This window comes from Colias philodice, chromosome 15 (assembly GCF_061535455.1).
Source record: "Colias philodice isolate Cphi_HAF_F1 chromosome 15, ilColPhil1 Martin Lab GWU primary, whole genome shotgun sequence".
NCBI lineage: Eukaryota > Metazoa > Arthropoda > Insecta > Lepidoptera > Pieridae > Colias > Colias philodice.
In genome coordinates, this window is record NC_143100.1 from 7,572,355 (window position 1) to 7,592,989 (window position 20,635).

The 20,635-nt window shown below is 32.8% G+C and overlaps 2 protein-coding genes across 2 annotated transcripts; both read left to right on the plus strand.

Moving 5' to 3' along the window:
- Nucleotides 1–3,559: 3,559 nt before the first annotated feature.
- LOC149482341 (uncharacterized) lies at nt 3,560–5,503 on the plus strand. The gene has a single exon (XM_089703919.1). It carries the CDS (start codon nt 3,560–3,562, stop codon nt 5,501–5,503), a length of 1,944 nt encoding a protein of 647 aa, XP_089560045.1.
- Nucleotides 5,504–8,658: 3,155 nt separating this feature from the next.
- Nucleotides 8,659–19,395, plus strand: LOC149482342 (uncharacterized). The gene is made up of 8 exons (XM_089703989.1): nt 8,659–8,835; nt 8,905–9,028; nt 9,121–9,226; nt 16,485–16,638; nt 17,476–17,568; nt 17,964–18,062; nt 18,473–18,687; nt 19,070–19,395. The coding sequence occupies exons 1-8, from the start codon at nt 8,683–8,685 to the stop codon at nt 19,284–19,286; spliced, it is 1,161 nt and encodes a 386-aa protein (XP_089560115.1). The 5' UTR covers nt 8,659–8,682; the 3' UTR covers nt 19,287–19,395.
- The last annotated feature ends 1,240 nt before the right edge of the window (nt 19,396–20,635 follow it).

The window sequence follows — 20,635 nt, forward strand, 5'->3', positions numbered from 1 at the left end:
AGAACTGTGATGTGTGATCGACAGTGTGTCTTAAATATTATTAATGATAATAATTAAAACAATTACATTTAGTATAAGATCAGTGCACGGTAGTCGGTAAGTGCAAAAGCATCGGGCAGCGACCTCGACGTTAAGAAACCGACGAATAAATTTACAATTCCGTATGTGAGTTCAGCTGCACCGGACAAATGCTAAAACTCTTTCCCTAACTTGCTGTACTGAATTTAAATGTCGTAAACAAACAAGCACAACATATGTACATACGTGAATGTTTCATTATATGCGCGGCTTTGTTTGTGATCCAGTTTTTACATTTGCACAAACGTTCAATGGTATTCCCAAAACAAACTTTAATGTCGTTATGTATTTTAATTTATTCACGTGTTATACTTTGATTAACAAAAAATATTTCAGTGGTGTTGCAGCTTGATATTGTGCGTAATCTATTTATTTGTTAAATTTATAATATATTTATTAAAAATATTAGATTTTTAATAATGTTGTTTTAATTGTACCTGGGTACTTTCCGCCCTCGACTTTACTCAATTGCACATGCATCATCGCCTGAAATTTCCACGAAAAAATTATATGTGAAGGACAGTGTAAGTATAAAAATAGCTTCAAAAGCTTATTCTATATATGTACAGCGTTCCATCAAAACCGGTGCAGCAGTTTAGAGTGTATACAAAACTTAAAATCATACATCTACGTTTAATAGAAAAACTATTTAGTCACTACATTTACAATGAAGTTATCGAACTGTGAAATTTTAACATCATTTTTTTCAAGATAATTTCACAAAATTAATTTAAAGATCATAAAACATATCTGGTAAACAGCATGAAATAGTAAAACAAATAGCAATTTTCGCATCGCATGTGAATACATCGTCGACGTGTCGCCGCTGCGCTACGTGAAATTGATTTGTACAGCGTCAATCTCACTCGCATTCGATTGATGACGACTCCATCACACTTTACTGTACCCGATATATCTTTGTCGGCATACCACGAATTAAATGTGGCTTTGGAATAGTTTTTATGTATGAAAAGCTCAAAAATGCTCAATGCGACGATGAAAATAAAAACAAATTACAAGTTGTTTCACAATTATTTCTTAGATTTTATACAGATTGTAATTAAAACAATTAAGTATTGTTTAATATTACGCCAAGCCTTATAAATATAGAGTTTAAAAAGAGATAGGAAGTAAGGTAATAAACATGAGGCATAATTTTGTAGACTTGGTATTTTATCTTAAAGTAGCACACCACGTCTCCCGCACCCCGGATTCTTTATAAACTTGCCTCTGGTAAGTATGAAATATTGGTTGCGTATGGTGCAACACAGTTATAAAACCTTAGCAATAAAATTGCTGTTTTAAAGTATGCAATAAATTATATAAAAATCCGTTGTATAAAAGATACTTATAAATACCTACTCATAGTTATCTCATCGTATATAGGTAAATAGTATCACGACCTTACGTACTACGTAGTTTTCAATTGTCCTGACAAAAAGCGATGGCAAGTTCAATTAATTTGTTTGAAGACGTCAAAGAATCTACAAAACAAGGATAGTTTTCTGAAAGTAAGCGTTGAAAAGTTAATGTAACTACTGAGAGTTTAGTTTGACTAATCGACGTGTGTCAGTCGTACGCGCTCGCTGTCCGAGTTCACCAACTTTTCCTGTGTGGCGAATCAACGCCATGAATTATGCATGAGAATTAAGTTTGACGCTAGATAAGCGGCGGAAAGATTTATTTGCCGATATGATGTTGAAAACAATCTAAGTTGTTTACGGATTCTGAATTATTGCTTTACTTTTATTGTTCATGTATCACTCAAAGTTTGGACAGGTTAACGTTTCTCTTACAAAGTTGAAAACTTAAGCGTATTTTTTTATTATAGAATTTGTTATTTATAGTTGAAACGTTTATCGTTACGCGTTTTATCGTTATACGATCGTTAGTGTATATTCGCTTCAAAACCGTCTAGTTTCTAAACCTGCTTACTAAATACGTTTCTGAAAGGGTAATGTGCTCCCCATACAGTTATTTACAGCTTTAAAGTGTCACATCTCCAAACAGAAAAGCGGTATTGTGACAGGGTAGCCTTTTATCTGAGTTACGCACGCTCTTATAGGACCTGCCCGGAAATTTAACTTCGTTAAGAATGAAATATGTCCCATCGTTATTCCACGGCTTGTTGCGCGAATACTTACATTTCCAGTTCTCCACCTCTAGTTTTCTCATCAGAACCAACGGAAATAATTTTAACCGAGACTGAGTTATGACAAAACTCCAACGGACATTGCAGCATCCATAATGAGAATAGAGTCGAGATATGCCTGTAATTTATTATTTCATGTTTCGGTTTACAGTGCTTTATGCAAGGATCGACTGTTTTGCTAGTAGCAAAATCGTTCGTTCCATTTATGCATAAATTAGTAACGAAGAAACAAAGACGTAATTTCCCAACTGTATTAGGGAATATTTACGATGCTTCCAGTAGTAGCAATAACAGATAATACAAGTACGTTCATGAGGTAAAATAGTGGGCGGGTGGTAAAGGAAGTATTTAATTAAATCAAGCGGTGGGGGCAACTCGCTTTACATCGCCTCTACTAATCACAGGTAGGCTGTCTACACGTCCATCCATTTGAATACCAAAATTCCTTTTTGCAAAGTTTAAGAAAAATTTGGAGTTCAAATTTACAGCAAAAATTTAAACATGTAGAAATTTTGTTGAATTTATTAAAATAATAATTTGGAAAATCCAAAAGTGCACGCCTCATAATTTTTTTTTAATAAATATTTATTAATTATTATTTTTGTTTATCTAATAACAATTAAACCACATCGAATCAGACCCTGAAAAATGAAAGGGTTCTATTCCTGAGCATACTCAAGCGTAAGATAAAAAAAAAGACTCGATTAGTAAAGTATTTCGGTCGCAATCGTGTTAACAAGAAAAAGGATCCGCACATACAGACACACGGACGTCCAAGACAGAACTTTTTTAAACTGTTTTTTAACTAGTTTAAATAACAAAAATGACATCAAAAATATCATGAACGTTAAAAATAGTGTTTTTTCTTAATATGTGTGTGTATGTATTATCTTACAAGTGCAATGTATGATACATAAAGACATTTTAACTTTGAAAAATCAGATGTTTTGCGCGAAGTGACAGTAGTACCCACCTCAACGCTTCGCTTATGAGGCGTGCAATATGTAATAAATAATTATATATTAATATATAATATAAATGGATATAAGTCATTATAAACACAATAAAAAAACATAAGTAAAATGCATGTTTTGGTTTTCTTACAGATTTTATTCATTTCTTACGGACTGAAATGAATAATGCTGAATGAATGCTTACTGATTCAAAATAATAATAAATGAATTATTATCTTATCTAAACATCATACAACCTTTTTGATAAATTTAATTTATGACATTTTTTTACTTCAAAATGTGTCAAAGTTCTAACAAAATACAGGTTTAACTAATTTTTGAAATCACTGTCTTACACTGTATAATAAAACTTAATATGGAGCACAATGTGATCAACACTAATTTTAAACACGACAGAGTAAGTAGCACTTATGCTGAAATCTATTTAGATGACAGTTTTTGTGAAGATGAAACCAGTTTACTAGAGCATAAATTGAAAGTTGAGAGTCATGCACATAAAGAAGAATCAACAAGCGATGAATGGATATCACCTAGTGATCAACTTATTGGCATAATTGAATTAAAACCTCCCTTTACATCTAAAATTCACCGTGGTAAAACTCACGAAGGTATACTGCACATAGGCAATACGGTACTAGAACAAGAACGGAGTCGATTTTTAAAATCACTTACAAGTCTTATAGAAGAAAACGATGCATCATGGCAATATATTCTCACACATGAGAGAGAGGCGGTTAATAAGAAAGTTAAACAAATATACGAAAATATCTTTAATCAAAAAAGTAAAATTATGACGAACGAAATATCAGCATTTTATGAAAATAACTTACAAGAATTGGAAGAACATTTGAAGTCAGAATTGCAAACCGTTTTGCAAAGTTCTCATGCTAGTATGGTTTCTGTATTAAACAATGATATAAAACTGAAATTAGGAAAAGAAAAAAAACGACTTGAAGATATTTTAAGGAAGAGGCTTTTGAGTGAAGTAAAGAAGATAAATAAATATTATAATTTACTTCTTCGTAATGAAATATCTCGAAATGAAAATATAATAAGCCATGCGCTACGCGATAGAAATGATGCTATAAATGCTTTTTTAAAACAAATCGAGGCTGAAAAGTTAACTAGTTCTATGTATGTTATGAGCTTGGAACGAAAAAGGTGCAAAATAAATAAATTGATGCTACAATGCCACCACGATGCGGAAACTGCAGAGAAACTGTCTAAATTAAAAGAGAAAAGAGAAATATTAGACAGTTTAAGACTGAAAGATGTTCCTTTTATGGATGTAAATAAAGAATGGGAGGAAAAGATAACAAAAATCCTCCAACTATTTCTAAAATTTATAAGTTTTTCCCTAAAATTGTTACCCGAACAAACTACCTTTTTGTTAGACTTAGAAAAGATGGTTATTTTACAATTAAACGAAATACAAAAACAACCAGGAAATGCACATTCGCTTCTCTACATTGAAAATGATTTAACTAATACCTTCGATTTTGCAGATAAACCAATAAAAGAATTAGTATGTGAAAAAGAACCATTTACCATAATAGGAGATTTATCTGACCCCATTCCACCGCGGTATGGGAGTACAGAAACATTGCCTATCGAAGTAGATTTACCAGTAGTAAGACTGCAAAGACAGTATGTCTATGCTAAGTGTCATGGTTATGAAGATATAAAGAAAATTCTTAAAAGTCAAGTTTGTAGATGTCATCAAATGCCTTCAAAATCACCTTCACTTATAAGTGATAATAGTGCAGAGCCACCAACAGTAGATGAAGAGATTCCAATATTAGAAAATGTATCTTCCGAAGAACTTTTATTGTGTGAAAATTTTAAACGCCTACCGAGTTGTCCTGCACGTAGTTGTAAAGTATGGATGGACAAGGATTCCTTTCCTTTTCTACCTAACTACACAGATTATAGCGAAGTCAATTATGAACGTGTGACAGCAATACTTGGAAAATCTCCAGTTAGAAAAGATTCCCCTGAGCTCATAAAAGCAAAAGATGTAGTATATCGTGAATTACCATTTTCCGCAACTAAAGAGCGATATCTCACTACAGAAACTCAATATTCCAGCCAAGAAGACATCAATGTTCAAGAATTACCCTGTACTTGTACGTGTTTAGATCATGATTATAATTTGAATACAAGAAAAGCACCAAAACACTCCACCGAAGAAATAAAAAATATTCTTAACAAAAGGAAAATCTCGTTGCAGCGTTTAATGAGAAACAATCCGAATTTATTGAATTTATTTACAGATGAAATTTTTGATGTTAAAATGTAAATGGAATTTTATAATTAACTGTTTAATTCAAATAAAATTATTATTTTTTGTTTGTTTTATATCTGCATTTCATGTTAATTTTGTGTGTGTGCACACACAAAATTATTATTTATTCATCTATTTTGAAGTGATTTTTTGTAATATTAAAGTGCGGACGTAAGTGACGTTCTTATTAAACAATGTTTGCTTTAGTCAGTAAATCAACAATGTTACTGATAATGTATCACTAGACTTCTTGACGTAGCTAATAAAAAATATATTTTGGAATGAACACTAATTTCAATTATATACTGGAACAATGGCTTTTCATTATTTATTTTATTATTTATATATTTTTTCATCAATTACTTAAATATACGACTTGTAAAACAGATAAAACTTATAAATTAAATTCGATTCACAATATACCAAAAACAAACATTGTATGCCTGTAAAGTCATCAAAGTTGTAGTAATAAGTGGTGTAGTAGTCAAGTTGTTAAGAGTTAGCTACGGGCTTAAATTAAACAGGTGTAAAATGTGAATGTGCTCCACTTCCAGAGATCACAAATTGCTTGCAATGCCTTGGCGGTTTCCCGCTGCATTCATTTGTTCCCGTTGTATTTGTAGACTCAACTTTATGAACAACCAAATATTGAATCCACGGTTCTCTAAAGTGATATTTAAATTTGTACAGTTTTTAATGGTGAGCAAAACGGATTTATGCATTTTCAATGTGTAAAAATTTTTGTCTTTTTATGAGGATATTCTACTATGACGTATAACTATATCTAAATAATATATTTTTTTAACTAAACATCTTCTTTTGTCTCAATTTTTCACATAGGAACAAGGGCTATGTATAGAAGTTTTATCAAAAAGAGGGTGTCCGTATAAATAGTGTCTCATCAAAAAATAAAACAATTTAATGTAAAGATATTGTTCATCTCAGAGGCATTAAATCATAAGCTCAAACACCACGTAATTAAAACAAAACAAGTAGCAAATTAAACGGATTCCAAGACTTCGTATAATTTACTAAGAATAATTTAGAGAAGTGAGAGAAAGCATCCCGTAAAGGTGAATTTACACGCGCACATACAACCTCATATATTAAGTCTTCACTCGTCTTGCAAGCGTGATAATGTTAAGACGCGACTTATGACATTCCTTACGACATTCTGGGAGCTTGTTTTAGTATTATATAAATTTAAATTAAAGTTTCCCACTTCTTGTACATTAGTTCTTTAACAGCTTCTATAGAATTAAATTAGTTTGACTTAAGCTTGGTGTAAAAGGATCATTGGCTATTTTTAGGCTAATTAACCCCCCGCACGTTTAATTTTATTAGCTTTACTTTTCGATAAGATGGATTTCATTTTGATAACAAGCGATGTAAAATATTTAAATATTGTTTTTCAAAAGCGAAATGTAAGATATCACTCTGAAATGTTATGATAAGTCCAGCTCCTGAAGGATCGGTTAATTAAACAACATTCAATTATAGAAACAAGGAAATCACACGAAGTGTAAATTCAAAACAATATCAGAAGACAGGATGGCCCAGTCATGCATTAATTTATTTAGAGATAACGTTTTGGGTAACAGATAACGTTCAATATATTGTAGCAAAAATTAAATTTCTGCAAGTACAATGTATTTGATAATTTTAATTGTAAGAGGAATAAACTAGTTCACACATTATCTTGACAACTTGTTATCACGCAAGTGAAGATAAAATAAAATTCATAGTCATATTGTACATCATCGGAAATGTTTTATATGAAATCTATAGCACCGAATGTTTTATCATGAAGTTACATTTTAATGTAACTTCTTCTTCTTCTTCTTTATCTTCTTTATTTTAAACATTATTCAGGACAATAATGTTTAAAATAATTGTAGAATTATTATAATTTACTAGCTTTCCGCCCGCGGCTTCGCCCGCGTTTTCAAAGAAAAACCCATTCCCGTAGGATTTCCGGGATAAAACCTATCCTATGTCCTTTCTCGGGTATCAAAATATCTCTATACCGAATTTCATGCAAATTGGTTCAGTAGTTAAGGCGTGATTGAGTAACAGACAGACAGACAGAGTTACTTTCGCATTTATAATATTAGTATGGATTGGTAGTTAGAAATTACGTTATAAGCCACGGAATTATCCCATTACAATCATCTATCTATCTTAGCATCACGCACAAAAAATATATATAAAAAGTTCATATTCTTGAAGGTTGGACGCTTAAGTTTTATGAGCAGCAGATTTTGTTGAAAGAAAAATCGAATGAAAATTAACAGGAACCCATTTTAATTTGACGATATTAGGTTTCTAGGATATTTCTTTCAGATTTTTTTAATAACTCCGAAGTATAAAAAAAGAGTGGACACATTTTAATTTTCCTATCACGAGGTGAAGTTAAACAGTGTTTTGTTAAGTTGACGTTTTGCCGTTCCATAATATTGTGTTAAGCGCGAGTTCCACTGAAATCTGACACAACTGCAGTCTGAATAAACTTACCGACTCGACTTACTAAGTTTACATGCTTTAATAGTAATTTAGAGTAACCTTAGTTAATATGCAGCATTTCAAATGAAATCATATTTTATTTAATGCTAACATTCACATTGTGTCAGAGGTGTATTTCTAGGGCTCTATCACAGAGTTAATCCATAAAATAATTTATATATGTAATATATTCATTAAGCTGTAACTATTTCAATGTCCTTCTTAGGAGACGGCTACTATACTTATAATTTTTACTACTTCGAGTTCTTTTGATCGATTCCTTGCATAATGTTCGAGTCTTGTTCTAGCTCTACAAATAAAGCTTCAATCAATGTAAGATTCATATTTACATTTTTTATAAATACCAATATATAACATATTGGTATTTATAAAAAATGTAAATATGAATCTTATACCTACCTTCTATTATACCAATCAATAACATTGATAAAAAGTTTATAGTAAGTTGCTATAGAAGTTTCCCTTAGCAAAACAGAAAATTAATTAAAAACAGCAATCTTCAGTCGTCGCTACGATTTATTATTTATTGATCAAACAATCTACTGTCTACGCAACGGGGCTTGATGCTAGGAAATTTTCCGTAGTCTGATGTATTCAAATTGTCTAGCAACAGTTGTATTGCACAATCTAGTCGGTTCAGACTTATATATTTCAACATACCCATATACAATATGCATAGAAATGCAAGATACGGAGCGACCAAGCAGCCTCGTAAAATCTTAAACGTTAGATCCTCAAAATATGAAGCCGCTGAAGCAATTCATTCCAACAAAAAGTATTGGAAAAATGTGTTTGATGTTATTGACTCTGCTAATAAAGAACCGGTGCGTAGATTTTTAGTATAAACAACATTATAAATTATATTATATCATTTAAAAATACACTTATTATAGATTGAGGAACAAGAAATTCGGTTACTATCGGAAGCTCTACCTACAGAACTGTTTAGAAAAGTTTGTAATATTTTAAATATACAAGCAACTGGCATAAATTCCGGTAGGGAATCCAAATCTGCAGGTACTATATTTAAGTATTTTCATCACTATTTGATATAATTTTACAATACTTGTTTTCCCATATGTATATTGTTATCTCATAAATATTTACAGATGAACGTAAACGGCGTTTAACTAAAAAGACCTTCCTATCTATAAGACAAACGTTTGATATAGATAGAGATTTAGAATCGGATACAGATGTAGAAATTAGTACAAGGTAAGTTGTTGGAAATAGCATATATTTTATCGCTTGAAGTACGAATTATGAGTGAAGATATTATAATATTGTATGCAACACTTCGCGTAGGTATATAAAAAGATGTAGATTTACATTTTATTTTATGTAATTAAATTTTAAATAACATTTATAATTATTAACGGATACAAAAAAATAGAGTATTTTTTTATAAATGTCACGTTGTTACATTTTGATTTGGATTCTAAAGACCCATTTCTCAAAATTACAAGAAACCGTATCTATAGGTAGTATAGTATTGTATTATCTGTGCATATGCATAAAGACGTTCGTAACGTATAACGTATTTTCATGCGTACGTCGCCTCTATATTCGTTACGTTATCGCTTTCTCTCCCACAGCCGCTGATAAGCATCACCTGATCGTGGGTATCTCGCAATCGATTAATTGCGTATAATTGACGGTTTAAAGGTCAAGTTTAAAATCTCTAATCTTGATTGTTATATTTGGTGACTTTATGTTGCTATAAAATTATATTATGCGAAAATATATACATATTTTTTACATACAAAATATGCGTGTTTATTTGATACCTTGGCTTAACTTCCTGTTTATAATTCAAGGTCTCAAAATAAAAATCGTGGCATTCTGTCAAGAATGAAATATTATTTGAAGATTATAGAACACATTGTTTATAAAAAATCACACCGTTGTAAATAACCCGTAATTACACTGTTGTCCCTTTTTGCACGCTTAAACAAAATTAATACAATTTATTGTAATCTACGATTTTTCGAAAATGAAGAGTAAAATGATTTTACATATTTTTTTGACAAATCACGATGATACGTCGAATAACTATATTCATAAGATAATATCTATATTAAATAAATAATCATATTCGATTTATATAAGGTTTAGCACAAATATAAACTATAAAGTGTAAGAAAGCAACCTATTTTGGTATGTAAAATAAATATAGCACGATAGAGAGTTTTAATAGAAAGAAAGAAAAGAAAGAAAGAAAGAAAATCATTTTTATTAGGTACACCACATAGAACATAAATATAACAAAATTTAAAAAAGAAATAACACGTAAAAAAATAAAGACTAATGAACAAAAATAATTAAACTAAAACACGATAAGAAATTTGAGTGGCGACCTAAATGGTGAGGCCCTCAGCATATGTCATGTCGACATGGTCGGCATAACGCTGGTTTTCAGTGCCCCCCACAACACAAACAGGGCAGAAGCCCAAAGTGTCCCCTAACCGTGACTGTTGCTAAAAATATACAGAAAAAAATAATAAGTATTAAATAGAAACAAAATCCTCTACAGAATATTCATATATATACTATAATGGAACATATAAAAATAAAAACATTATAATAATAATAAATAAAAGTAAATAGATATATATACTTGAAAATACTTATAAAATAACATAAAATAAATAAATGTATATTAGCCCGATATACAACGCAACTAGGCTTGTTTGACGAATTCGTTTATCAAGTGTGCTTTATATTTATATTTGAAAGAATTTTTTGACACTGATTCACGTATCGGCGGCGGAAGATTGTTCCAGCACTTCGTTGCGTTGTATACAAAACTACCTCTAAAAGCAGTTGTATGGAACTTTGGCATAAGTAGCTTGTACGTGGACCCTCTTGTTAAGTACGAGCCTTTTCTGTCACTCATCCACCTAAGCTTACAGTAAAGGTATTTAGGCATCTGGGATGTTACCACTTCAAAAAGCATGACAGCGAAGTGAAGGCGTCTGCGTCGTTCCATGTTGAGCGTTTTTGCTTTGATCAGATATGGCGTAACGTGATCTCTCGAAGGTATGTCCCAACAAAAACGAGCGCAGGCGTTCTGAACGCGCTGTATTGCAGTCTTAGTTTTTTTAAGCAATCTTGTACCGTACATCGTGTCCGCGAAATTGAATTTCGAGAGTATAAGTGCCTCGCACAGCCTTGAACGTAAGGGTGCGGTAATGTAGGGTTTTATACGATACAACAGCATTAATCTATAGAAACAATTTGAAATGGTGGTATGAATGTGTTTCTCGAACCTCAAATTTTCATCGAACACGAACCCAAGATTGCGAGCTTCCCTAACGCGTTCAATCAACTGCCCCTCTACGCTGATAAGCGGATTATATCTCGCCACTTTTTCAACCAAAATCGGTGTTCCTAATAACATAAATTTGGTCTTCGCAGGATTAATAACCAGAGAGTTTTTCTCCGACCATTTTGAAATACGCTGAAGGTCTGAGTTTAATTCGGCAATAGCTTCAACAGTTCGAGATGGATGAAAAGATATATATAATTGTATATCGTCTGCGTATGAATGGTACTGGCAATATCTTATTTCGCGCGTTATATCCGTACTATACAGAATGAAAAGTAGGGGACCCAGGATGGAGCCTTGCGGAACTCCTCTGGTCACGCTACTTTGCCTGGAATATGCAATTGAACCATCTTCCTTGCGGATGACTACAGTTTGAGTACGTTTGTTGAGATAACTACCGAACCAGCTAATAGTTTCCTTACTAAACCCATAGTACGACATCTTGGATAGAAGAAGCGGAATATTGATGGTGTCAAAAGCTCTAGTGTAGTCAAGGAACACAACAGCAGTACTCATGCCCGTGTCTTGCGCCTTCAGGATGTTATCTACAACTTCAGTCAGTGCAGAGGCAACACCACGTCCCTTCCTGAACCCTGACTGCAAATCGGATAATACACCATTTTGCTCTAAGAACTGGATTAACTGATTATGTACTATCCTCTCTATCACTTTCGAGAGACACGGAAGCACACTGATCGGCCTCAGATCTTTTGAGGTCAATGGATTGTCATTTTTAGGTATAGGATGTACCAGTGCACTTTGCCAAAGTTCAGGAAACTGATGCGTACGGAAGGACGTGTTTATGATATGCGTGATGACTGGCAGGATTTTGGAGGAAGTAAGTTTTAACATATCCAGGGACATGTCATCGACTCCAACTGCTTGAGACTTCAAGGTTTGTAAAGCTTTAAGTACAGTGTTCCCATTAACAGATTTTAATGAGAAGGTGGCGTTACAGTACCGGTGAAATTCGTAATAAGTCAACGTCGATAGGTCAGATTTGTTGTTGCCAGGAACATTAAGAAAGTCACAATTTAATTTATCGGGATCATTGAAATGCGATGGTAACTTATTATCCTGTTTAGCTTTAATTACGACTTGTTCCTTAATGTGCTTCCACAATTTAGGCGGGTTATTGATATTACTATTAACATAATTGTCAAAGTATGATTGCTTTTCTCTATGCAGAGCCTGGCTGACGATACTTTTTAGTTCTTTGTAATATGCCTTATGTTTACCTTCTTTACTTCTTCTGGCTGTAACTTGCGCTTCGTCTCGAGTTTTCATCATCAATTTAATGGTATCAGTAATCCATGGATAAAGCTTGCGTTTTACATATTTCACTTTTCGAGGAGCGTGATGATCAAAAATTATTTGGATGTATGTTGTAAGAATCTTTACCATCTCATCGACATTATTCATTTCCATAATTGTGTGCCACCTTACTTCTTCTAGGGTCGCTTCTAAACTCTCCATGTCAATATCTTTCAGAGACCTGTACGTTATCCATCTAGGGATATATTTGTCCTTGGGTATATTTAATGTACAAGAAACAAATGCATGACTGCTCAGGGCGCTGACATGCTCAACGACAACGTGCGATGCTGCAATGTTCGTGCATATCAAATCCAGCAACGTCTCGCTTTTATCCGTGAAGTGTGTTGGTTCAGATATAAGTTGAGTGAGATTCATTGTATGCAAAAAACTCTCAAGTTTGGAGAAAGAAACGTGTTGCTTATTTAAAAAGTTAATGTTGAAATCCCCTAAGAGCACTATATTGTCGGACCACATGAAGGAACCAAGAGATTCGATCAGGGCATCCAAAAATATCTGAACATCGAGCCAAGGAGGTCTATATGCTGTTCCCAATACAACCGTTTTACCCTGAACTGTGGTTTTCACCCACATTTGCTCGACTTGCAAGGTTATAGGATGTTGCAGTGTTTTAACTACCATACCCTCCTTCACGTAAAATCCAACACCGCCCCCGCGATTTCGGATACTTCTCGAGCGTGGTATATGTCGCAGCCTATAGCCGGGAACAAGTGGCGCACGACCCTCTTCGCCCTCGCGAAGCCAGGTCTCGTTGACCGCCAGTATATCCACCCGAAGTCGGTCTAGTGCGACGACAAACTCATCATGATGGGTTCCAAGAGAGCCAGGATTGATGAAACCAACCTTTAATTTATTTTTAATACTGAATGTGACTAATAATTATTGAATGTACAATAAAGTTTATACTATGGACAAGGTAAATGAATAACACTATATTATGTATATAATACTAATAATACTGTTTGGGATAATAATAATATATACTACGATAAATGTAATAGTGGCTTTTATATGATTAATGAAGATTATTATAACAATTAATTGATGGATAATATGAATAACAATGAAATATACGATAACGTTTAAAATATAGACAAGATAAATGGATAAAACTATAATACTCTGTATAATTCTGTACGTGATACTGTATACTATAATAAATGGAATATTTGTGTTTATAGTGTCACTATAATTAATGAAAATTATTATTTGGATACGAGCGTCGTACAAGGTGTGATTGTCACAGCATAAACATATAAATCGTTTACAATACACAAAACATGAATGCTCGTTTAAGACAATATTATATTTATTATTACGTACATAAACTTTGTCTTTTTTCAATGCCATGTTGCCATGGTCGCCACTCAATAAACTTAATACAATTATACTACAAGTGCTTATTCTATATAATATATTAACACAATCTTTGTTGATGAAATACGTCCGCAATATTAAGACACCAATATTTGATACATTATTTGTGTAAAAAGTACCAAAAACCACAACATGAATTTTTATATTGTTATATAATATCTTAAATGAAAACAAACATCCATTACAATAAAACCGTGACGTAACCGAAGCCATACTGTTACAGCTTGAAACTATATATGCATACACATAGATCATCACGCATTCATACTTACAACCCAGAACAATGTACATTTTAATTTTAATATTAATCAAACCAAACAGTGTATTTAAAAAATGTTGTACTAGGAAAAATACAATATAACTAGAGGACAATATTATACATTTATAAAATTCGTATAAAATGTAAAAACAAAAATAAAAACATATATCAATTCTATAAGGATAGATAAGTTTATAAACTTTAATGAAAAGGTAAACATAATGAAAAGTTGTCATCACGTTATTATATCTAATACATAATATGGAACAGCAAAAATAGACAAGTGCAGGAGCTTTGTGCAAACCTAACCATGCCCAAAAATTTTATTTATGTCATCCTCGCAACGGATGCGATGAGATGATTCTTTCGAATCACGCCTGACGTATATTCGACCTTCTTTAGTCCATACGTATCGCCATTTTCGACTAGCAGCGGTGTCTCGGGCAATATGGAAAAGCCTGCTGTTGAAATAAGTTAGATGTTCGTTCACATAAAACCGCCGCGTAGCCCCTGCGATACCCGTGCCAGCGGTGTCGGCGCCGCGCCGAACGCGCGCCGCGCGCAGGAACTCGTCGCGTACATGGCGGCGCGTGAGCCGGACCGCAATGGTGCGGGGGCGCGCGGGGCTCACAGCTCCGTCCGAGCTAGACTCTCGCATGTTTCGCTGTTTACCCAAACGATGCACACTCACAATATCACGTTCGTCTAGTTTAAGACTTAGTTTATTAGCAAGTGATATAGCAATATGGGTAAGATTCTCGCCGTTAGTCTCTGGAACTCCCGATATACAAACATCATGCAATAATTGTTGTTGCTCCGAATCGTTTAGGCGCTTTTCTAACGCAGCGACAGCATCAGTAATTTCGGAGTTGTTTGGATGTGGGGATTGTAATTCTATAGGACGCTCCTCAAGTTTACTAACGCGCTCTTCAATGCTATCTAGTCGCTTTCCAAGTTCCGTAATAATAGAGAATATTCCAGCCATTTCCGTCCTGAATTTAGAAATCTCGTTACGCAGTAGCTTAATATCCTGCCCCAGAGGGGAAGACGAGCCCGTTTCCAGTACAGCCGGGTCCTGCGAGTCTTGTGATGAGGTCATAATATCATCGTTAGATTTTTTAGTTTTATTTTTACAAGACTTGCACATATATTTCCCAAAAGAAGCAGAATTCGGGCTTAAATTAATACATTGTTTATGTATCAAGGCATTACATTTTATACACTTAACGCCATCTATATTCCCACAGAATTTACCGCAGGCAGAACATCTATTGGTCATTGTTTTGATACGTAGCTACGTCGCTAGATGGTGTTATTATTATAAGTTGGTATCAGTAATCCTCAAATTTATGTTGATAATAAATCAAAAGTTTATTTCTCGTGTCATTCGATTTAGTTATAATATTTTTGAATTTAGTTATAATTTTTATCTGGATGGAAGATTAAGTTATGCGAATGAAACACCGCACTGTTTACCGTTATAATATTATGACGGAACGAGGGTATTTTGTAAGTACAACTGTTCGATCAGCTGTTTATTTTATTCAGTTGTTTTGCCTTACACGTAACACTCCACTTTTATAACATTTGTACGTATAGATAATTCGAAATAATACTTGATTATACACTTTTTGTATCAATTAGTGAGGTTTAGAATATTAAATACACAAAAATTCGCAGAGACACTTCAGACTTTTACCCAGCCAGGGTTGCACTCCACTACATATAAATTATTTATTTATCTACATTACTATAATCTTTATAAGTAAACATTTAATTGGCTTTAGGCGTCAGATTGTATCAATCAAAAAGTTGGGTAGAATGAACTTAATAAATTAAACGTACAGTATCGGCAGCCAAGCGAACTTTTCCCGAGTTAACTCAACTTAGTTCGGATTTCTTGGAAAAACTTTGTTCCTAATCCGTTAAATAAATTAACGTAATTACAAATATCTTCATTATGGTAATATTCTGTCATCATGCTATTTACAAACTTTACTTAGATCCATTTTTAATTATCTTCTTTTATCCTATAAGAAATATTTTCGAATTAATTTTATAAAATAATATTATAAGATGACTGAACGATATTTTTAAACGAAATTTTTATTTGCCCTTCTCTCCTATTTTAATAAACTAAAAAAAATAACCTTTCAATTTTTATTTTTAAATAGTGAAGACGAGGAAGAAAATAAGAAATTAAGGATGTATCAGGAATTCTTGCGAAAACCAATTCGAGAGCAAATAACATGGGCTTCCCATTATCTTGAACCTGAAAGGGAGGACGAAAAAACGCTTGTTAAAAAAGCTGATGATTTAACAAATAGAGTAAGATTGATCTTCATTTATTTTTATGAAACACAAATGCAAGATTTACACAGCGCCATTCAATTGTTTCAAATTGTTATTTGACGGAATTTATTGAATAGATATTGTAAATTAAAGTATGTTTGTGTTCAGTATACTTAAATTGATAAATACAAAACACGCATATTTTAAATTGCTATTATTTTTCAAACACGAGGGCCAGATTTGACCCGTTACATTAATTGAGTAATTTAATTGTCTTTAATTGTATGAATAGGTATTTAAATTCACAATATTAATGCAATTCGCATAACTTTGATTTAAAAATGAACCGACGTGTCATTAGCAAAAATAAACAACTGACTCTCAATAAATAAAACACATTGTAAATGCATTGCCAGGATACAATATTGCATACAAAGTGAGCAGTGTAAATATGTTAGGTTGAAAATAATTAAATTCCATGTTATTTTGAATGAAATTATCAGGGAATGAAATCAAAACTAAACTTTAAATTTAAATTCAACTTATTCAAAAGTTTGACTTTTTCTGTTCGAAGGTATAAATCACAATTACAACTTTTTCATTATTATTATAATAAATAAGTTTTTTATAAGCATAAACTGCATCAAGAAAGTGGTTTGTATACCAATGTATGATAATTACAATCAACATGGAAGATGTATCGTAGCTAACCAATATTATAACCTTTATTACCTGTTTATCTTACAACATAATCGTCTTATGTATTTATTCTAAGATAAGAAAAGAAGGATCAAGTGAAGTACTTTGATTAAGTAGTTTCCTTATGAAGTACACAATAATGCTAATTATAAATAGGTATTTATTACATTGCAGATAGCAGATGAGTTTTGTGATTATATGAAAGAGCTGGGTGGTGATCAACAATCACAATTATTTACACCAAGAGCTATAAAAGAACTTTTCCAGGTACCGTGAAAATCGTTGGGTTATAATTTTAAGGCAAATTAATTAGAACCAAAACGTTTTGTTGATGCAAAAAGTTTTTTTTTTCAGTCTTGGAACTATAACAATCACATTAATATCATTATAATTATACAATCTTATACAATACGATATACAGCTAATAAAAAGTAAATTACTATTGAAGATTAACAAAAACTCATGTTATGATTTATAGCTTTTGCATCCTTTTGTTCTACAAAAACAGTACAGGTTTACCTTCAATTTAAATTAAAAAAAAAATTAATTTGTTTTGAGATACTTCGCCTACCTGAACTATTATAGGACAGGATGATCCCGAAAATGGTGACTGTTGCAATAGTGCCTACATATAATAAAATTCTGAGCTAATTTTATTACAGATCGAGTTTGATACCCACGTAGCTCGAAGTCTTCAAGTGGTACCAAAAGAACTTCCCTCTGTCAATGAACATATTGCCAAAGTTACGGATAATCCCGAGGTAAATGAATTTTATTTGAAATAATGTTCTATATAAAGTAAACAGTACTACCTAGTTCTATACAACTAATCTTGGAAAATCCTGACGCGCCTTTGTTTTGCGTTGATTGACGTCAAATGTTAGATTGCTAAAAACAGAGTGGCTTATATAGTAAAATAAGAGTGTTGTTTTCACTGTTTTTTAAGCCTTTTCTCTCTATAAAAACTTTTCTTGTGGCAGTATAAAAAATGTAGAGTCGTTTTCGAGTTTTATGCTAAGCTACGCATTTGGCAATTCACTTTTATTTATATATAGATTACAATTACAATCTATTTGGAATTAAAACACACGTGACACTTATCTATATCTTTATATCATAAAATAAGAATTCATAGAAAGTAGAGATTAGAATTTGAACTTTGCTTTGACAGAAGTCACGATACGCTGCCCTTGACCGAGAGATATCGAAAGACATCAAAGCGGAGGGTCGTAAAGACCGCGTGAGATGTTTCGGCCGCACGTTGCCTAGAAGAGAGCAGTGGCGGACCCCCTGCAATGACACTAAGACCCAATGGAGGTCAGCGCGACACGTCCCCAGAGATCTTGTAACTTTGAAAACTGTCTGGGAAGGTATCACTAACCTAAGGTGAGAGTTAACACACAACGTAAAATAGAAAGTCATAGGTCAGGACTGGATAGTTGATTTATAATTGATTCATGATTTAGCAGTAACATTCATGAGTTCAGAAACGCTGATCATGCATTGCATTGATCGGAAATGTAATAGCCAATAGGTAACATACATACGATGTAATTTGAAATTTCATGTTATTTGCTTTTAGTCAACTTTTTACATAAAATAGGTAGATACTTTTATTTTAAAGTAAACGTTTAATGCGAACATAATTTTGTTTCACGTCGTTCACCTTTAATTGACTTGTTCTTTGTTCTTGTTCGAAACTTACCGCGATTATGGTCTATAAATTAATGAACTTAACAACTTTAATCCAATAAAACCTATATTACAGGAGCGTAAAAGAATATTGTCGTTGGATGATCGAACACCCGGAGTACCGTAGAGCTCCGTATTTAAAAAGCCTTGGTATGTTTGACCATGGAGTGTTAGATGCCAGACTGACCTTCGAGTTGCAGCCAGATACCAACCCACCAGTATCGCATACAGATATACCTGCACCTATTGAACATATTCGAAAACGCCTTTCCGAATTAGCAGACTTGAACTAAAAAAATAATGTTAACCGAAATTCAAAACCATGGAATACAAGCGGAAAATAAACAAGGATTTAGTTTTACGATTTTTAAAACACTAAATGAATAAAAAAATAAATGCAGTCTTGCAGTTATTCTTTATTATTTTCGTCTTTTTTTCGTCATAAAAAATTTGTTGAATGAAAAATATTAATATTGACAAATACAAATATTAATTCGTGGAACGCAGCAAGGGGCTTTCATGGAAGACTTCCTTTCATCGCTGTATGAACGCTTTGCAATACGCCCCCTTCCTATGTAGGTACCAAAATATTCCCCCCCACGTGTGCCAAAAATTTATAGATTTTTTGAAATAATGACATTTTTGGATTAATAGAATATCAGCCATCACGTTTGGAAAAAGCCACGTCAGCTAGTCGTAATCTTAGTTTAGACTTAATTATAAAGCTTATGACCTTTTTATTATTTTATTATATTTCCCTTTTCCCTTCAGTTCAATCTACTTCCGTATTTAATTGTTATTTGGTTATGCAAACACGTGCCGCAGAAGCTACGTAATATATAGGATATTATCTGTGTTAATCTATACTAATATTATAAAGAGTTTGTAATTATGTAAGTATGTATGTATGGTTTTCACGCATAAACTACTGGACCGATTTCAAAAATTCTTTCATCATTAGAAAGCTGCATCTTCACTGAGCAACATAGGCTATATTGCATATAAAAAAAATTAGCGATCCTTACCAAAAATGCAATAATGTAACCCAAGGTGTAAAAAATTCCTTCATAAAAATTCTGTCATCGCGTGCGCTGCGGAATCTATTGAAGATAGAACAAAAAAAAATTCTACGGTATTATAGAATGGATCAATATCTACAAGAAAGCGATACCACATGTCCATCTTCAGTAGTTATGTTACTACAGCAACTTTTTTACGTTTTCAAAGTAAATAGAAGTGCCGACAGTTAAACCATGTTATCCATACACATATATTAATCCTTATCCCATTAAATTATGTTTTACTATAGACTGTTTCAATACCAGCAAGACACTTTTTAAATTAAAAAAAATTGGATATTCCATTCAAAAGATATAACGAATTTTTAAAAGTGTCAATCTACAGAAAATAGTAGGTACACTGTTTAATACAATGAGCAGGCGTAGTGCGGGACGGGGTGAAGGTGATTTTCATGTGATTAAAAATTAAACCTATAGTCCGACCTATAGTAGACTTTTCACTGTCACGATATCGCTATTTATGCGGGTGAAATCGCAAGGCATTGCTAGTACTGTGATAAAATTGAATAACCTTATTACATGAAGGTATGTAAAGTTATCTCACAGTTATACGCCTATCAGAA